The 4,958-nt window shown below is 38.2% G+C and overlaps 1 protein-coding gene across 1 annotated transcript in view; it reads right to left on the reverse strand.

The window, feature by feature from the left end:
- The window catches only part of Hormad2 (HORMA domain containing 2), a 71,914-nt gene that overhangs the window by 33,158 nt on the left and 33,798 nt on the right, over positions 1-4,958 (reverse strand). The window contains exon 8 of the mRNA XM_013353348.1: positions 4,438-4,464. Within this exon, the coding sequence (XP_013208802.1) occupies positions 4,438-4,464 (27 nt within the window). The remainder of the gene's footprint in view (positions 1-4,437; positions 4,465-4,958) is intronic.

Consider the following 4,958-nt stretch of genomic DNA (forward strand, 5'->3'; position numbering starts at 1 on the left):
GTGCAGACAGAACACTATGCATAATAATTTTTTTAAAAAGTGTTTACAGTGCAAGCCTGATGACCCAATTTTTAATCCAGGGACCTACAGTGGAAGAACTGACTCCTGAAAGTTGTCCTCTGATCTCCCCGCTCTTGCTGTGTGCATGCACATATACATGGATAAATAAAATAAAAAATAATTTAAAAGATTTCCGCTTAAAAATAAATGTTTCACTCAGATAAATTTATAGTTTGTAGACAGAGCTGAAGGTGCTAAAGGCAGATAGAGTATAAGTCGAAATCAGAACACAGAATATGACCTTCATTCATTTGGTTCAGAATAAATCCTTGACAATGTGGAATTGAGGATGTTAGTGTAACCAAGAACAGCTTTAGTGTTCCTGTTACCTTTCTCTATGATTTGGTCTCATAGATCAGGGGATCTTATACTTTAGCATACAACTTAATCACAGGTGAGCAGGTCCTGGGAAATTAGCTCATATTGCCTGAACCTAAAAGACTGATTGTAATAAGTTAATTTTAAAAGAGAATTGCTTTTAGCCGGGCGATGGTGGCACACGCCTTTAATCCCAGCACTCGGGAGGCAGAGGCAGGCGGATCTCTGTGAGTTCGAGACCAGCCTGGTCTACAGAGCTAGTTCCAGGATAGGCTCCAAAGCCACAGAGAAACCCTGTCTCGAAAAAGCAAAAAAAAAAAAAAAAAAAAAAAAAAAGGGGGGGGGGGAATTACTGGTCAGCCTATTTGAAAAAAATCAAAGGAAGCTCAGAAGGCTGTTTTGTGAATACAATAGAAGAGATGGGTCAGATTAGACATAGCTGCAGGTGCCTAAAAGCAACAGGTTCCCTCTATATGAGCTAGATACACAGTGTCCTCTTAGCCAGTAATTGTTAAGCAAACAATGCCTATTCTTCTTGCCTGCCCACATTTCTAGCCAACTCTAGCCTCTTCATACCATGAGAATGTATTTTGTAAATAAAATGGACCTTTAAGTAGTTGGTAATTTTTTATTATGTGACTCCTAAACTGATTGTTTTACTGTAGAGATATTTAACTGCTTTACAAAAGATGTTAATCACAAGGGTAGAGAGAAGGCTCTGGTTAAAAACACTTATTACTCTTACAAAGAAGTTGGGTTCAATTCCCAGCACCTGTATCAGGAGGCTCAAAACTACCTGGAACTCCAGTTCTGGAGACCTGACACCCACTTCTGGCACCTAAGGGCACTGCACACACATGATGCACATACAGACAAGTTGACACAAATGCATGCAAATTTAAAGAATAATTATTCAAAAGTGTAATTCTTGATAATTTCAAACATACTCAGGCTGCTTCTCACTCTACATTCAAATCCACTGGAAAGACTTCTCGAGTCTGTCTCCAAAGTGGATCACAAATCCGTGTGATCTTTATTCTCTGTTGTCCAGCCAAGAGTTTTTGAAAGTACAAATTAGGCCAGGTATAGTATTACACATACTTGCATCCCCAGCTAATCAGTATGCTGAGGCAGGGAATCACAATTTAAGGCTGACCAGGATAACATACCGAGATACCCAAACTCAAAATAATGTTTTTTTTAAAAAAAAGGCAGGGGTGAGTTCACTTCTGAGGACTATAATAAAACAGTAAGATTGCTAGTCTCACAAAATTCATACACATAGTTCTTAATGATTTATAACAATTTAAGACTTACTTAGCTTATGTGCCTTATTAATATTCTCCTACATTTCAGTCTGTGCTTGTAGAAAAAAGCTCATTATCACTTTACATTAATTTAGTTACTTTTCTCAGGTTATCTCTTTTTTGTTTTGTTTTGATTTTGTTTTCGTTTTTTGAGACAGGGTTTCTCGGTCTAACAGTCCTAGCTGCAATGGAACTAGCTCTTGTAGACCAGGCTGGCCTCGAACTCACAGAGATCCACCTGCCTCTGCCTCCCGAGTGCTGGGATTAAAGGCGTGCGCCACCACCGCCCAGCTTTAAGAATAGTTTTATTGGCCACAGAGAAACCCTGTCTCGAAAAAAAAAAAAAAGAAGAATAGTTTTATTTTGTGCCATTTTGTTTATGGAAGGTTATCCTTTCAGGGGTATGACTCAAACTTTTGGCACAGTATCAATAAATGCCAGAGACTTTTATCTGAAAATGTTGTTTCATGAGTATTTATGAGAATGAGATCAGAGAGCTACACAATTTTCTCAGTGCCTTGATGTTAGGCAGTAGCCAAGAACACTGTAGAACTATTGTAGTAGTGATACTGTAATCATCATTGCTATGGTGATTTGAATGAGAAATGTCCCTTATAATCTTAGGTATTTAAACACTTGGTCCCCAGTTGGTGGCATTGTTTAGAAATGTGTGGAACCTTCAGGAGGAACCTTGCTGGAGGAAATGTACCATTGGGGGTGGACTTTGGTAGTTTATAATCTCATTGCCTCTTCCAGTTTGCTCTCTCTGCTTTGTGTTTGTGGTTGAAGTTGTAAGCTCTCAGTTTACTGTTCCCGCTGCCATGGTTGTTCCTTGTTCCTCCCTGCCAAAAGGAACTCATTTCTCAACAACTGTAAGCCCAAAAAAACTTTCTCTAAGTTCTCTTGGTGACTGTGTTTTATCATGTCAACAGAAAAGTAACTAATACAAATGCTTTGTTTTGAGTTGGTTTATTTTGTTTTTAAATTAACTTGTAGTGTTTGAAGTTTTTATTTTATTTTTATTTTTGTTTGTTTTACTTTTTATTTTTTGTTTTGCAAGACAGGGTTTCTCTGTAGCTTTGGAGCCTGTCCTGGAACTAGCTCTTAGAGACCAGGCTGGCCTTGAACTCACAGAGATCTGCCTGCCTCTGCCTCCCAAGTGCTGGGATTAAAGGCGTGTGCCACCACTGCCCAGTTTCCATTTTTTTTAAAGACTCAACTACTCATTTTTTAGTAATGAGAAGTGTGCCATGAAAACCTAGTACTTAGGGATTGCTACTATAGTGTATAACTGGTTAAGTATTCAAAGTATTTTTGTTGAGTCATAGAGAACTTGGAGAAAAAAATAGGGGTTGGATGGAGCTCAGCTGGTAGAGGGCTTATCAAACATACACAAAGACCAGGTTCCATCTCTAAGACGGAGGAAACCAGGTGTGTGGTGCCTTGTAATCTCAACACACTCACATAAACAACTAAGGCATTTGGTGGAGGCAGGAGGATCTAAAGTTCAAGGTGATCCTCAGCTACACAGTGAATTCTAAAAACAGAGGGTTGGGGAAAGAGATTCAGGAAGCAGAACCTAAGACCAGTTTGGCCATTAAGGAATTGCTACAGACTTACTTGTGTGCAGCCATTTCCCCTTTACTTACATGGTTATTTGTAATCTTGCAAAAAGAAAATACTAAGGACTTAAAAACAATTTAGTCTTGAATATCACCAGGTAAACTAAATCCACTGGCTTAGAGAAGGAACATTCAAAGCAAGGGGAAAAAAAAAGAAAAAGAAAAAGCTAGTAGAGAGACAAAACAGAATGAAAAGCCAAAGGGCTTTCTCGCTCCATCTCTGTGTCACAGGTACAAAAGTCATGACAGTGGCGCAGTAACACGTGTTTAAGGCTGTTCTAGGCACTCTGAAAGGTAGAAAACAACAAACACCCTTGTCCTCAAGAACTCCAAATAGTCTTAGGAAATGTATGAATCAACTGAGAGGGTTAAACTATGGAGCTCTTCTGGCAAAGAACTTTAGAAAAGATAGACGTTATTACAGTGAGTCAAAGAGGCTTTCACAAAAGACTTGAATACCAGCAGGCCAGCGAAGTTTAGGAATCACTAAGCAAGTTGGAGAATCTAAAGATAGGAATAAAGACTAATGCTCTCAAGCCCAGTGTGGAAGAGGTGTACAACTTTAATACCAGCACTTGGGAGGCAGAGGCAGGTGGATCTCTGTGAGTTCAAGGCCAGCCTGGTCTACAGAGCAAGTTCCAGGACAACCAGGGCTACACAGAGGAACCCTGCCTTAAAAAAAATTAAATTAAATTAAAAAAGAAAGGAAGGAAGGAAGGAAGGAAAGAAGGAAGGAAGGAAGGAAGGATGAATTAATGTTCTCAAAGTCTGTCAAAACATCAACAAGGAGAATTCTGGTGGTAAAGAGCTCAGAATTATTCTGAATCTTTTATTTTTCCAAAAGATCATAAAAAGAAATAATTAAAATAGATAAAGTATGGTCATTGAACATTTATATTAATGTCGAAATGTTACAGAAAAGTCTCAGCTCTAATCAATGTTGTTCTCCTTTTTTCTAACACTCTTACACAGTTTCTAAAAAAAAAATAACATAATAAAAGACTAGTTCCATATACAATAAAATATAAAGTTCACGATAAACTGCTCTGTTCCTGTGGTTGTCTAGTAACAATCTACAGCTTCAACTCAGATAAACATACCTACATAGGATACATATATTACCATCTTACCTCAGGTTCCTTGGGATTTGTGTACAGCTGTTTAAGAGAAAATATAGAGTACTTAATTTCCAAAATTTACTAGATTACTGCTCATTCAATACACTGTCTATGTAAAGGGTTCAATTTGTGCTGTTAACTGAGTACTACCTGGGCATATTTCAAGCTAGAGATAGGATTAACCCTTATTTTATTAAGAACACAGAATCTTTTGTTTGTTTTTTTCAAGCCAGGGTTTCTCTGTGTATCCCTGGCTGTCCTCTAATTCACAAATCTGCCTACCTCTGCCTCCAAGTTCTAGAATTAAAAGCATGTGCCACCACACCCAGCAAGAACACAGAATCTTTAGATCTATGAACACTAAATATGAGAAAGTTTCTTTTTAAGATTTACTAAACTATACAGTGTTTTGCCTGCATGTACGCCTGCACAGCAGAAGAGAACACCAGATCTTTTTTTTTTTTAGAATTTTTTTTTTATTGAGAAAAAAAATTCTGCCTCCTCCCAGCCTCCCACTCCTCCCGCCCTCCCCC

Source organism: Microtus ochrogaster, unplaced genomic scaffold (assembly GCF_000317375.1).
Source record: "Microtus ochrogaster isolate Prairie Vole_2 unplaced genomic scaffold, MicOch1.0 UNK6, whole genome shotgun sequence".
Taxonomy (NCBI): domain Eukaryota; kingdom Metazoa; phylum Chordata; class Mammalia; order Rodentia; family Cricetidae; genus Microtus; species Microtus ochrogaster.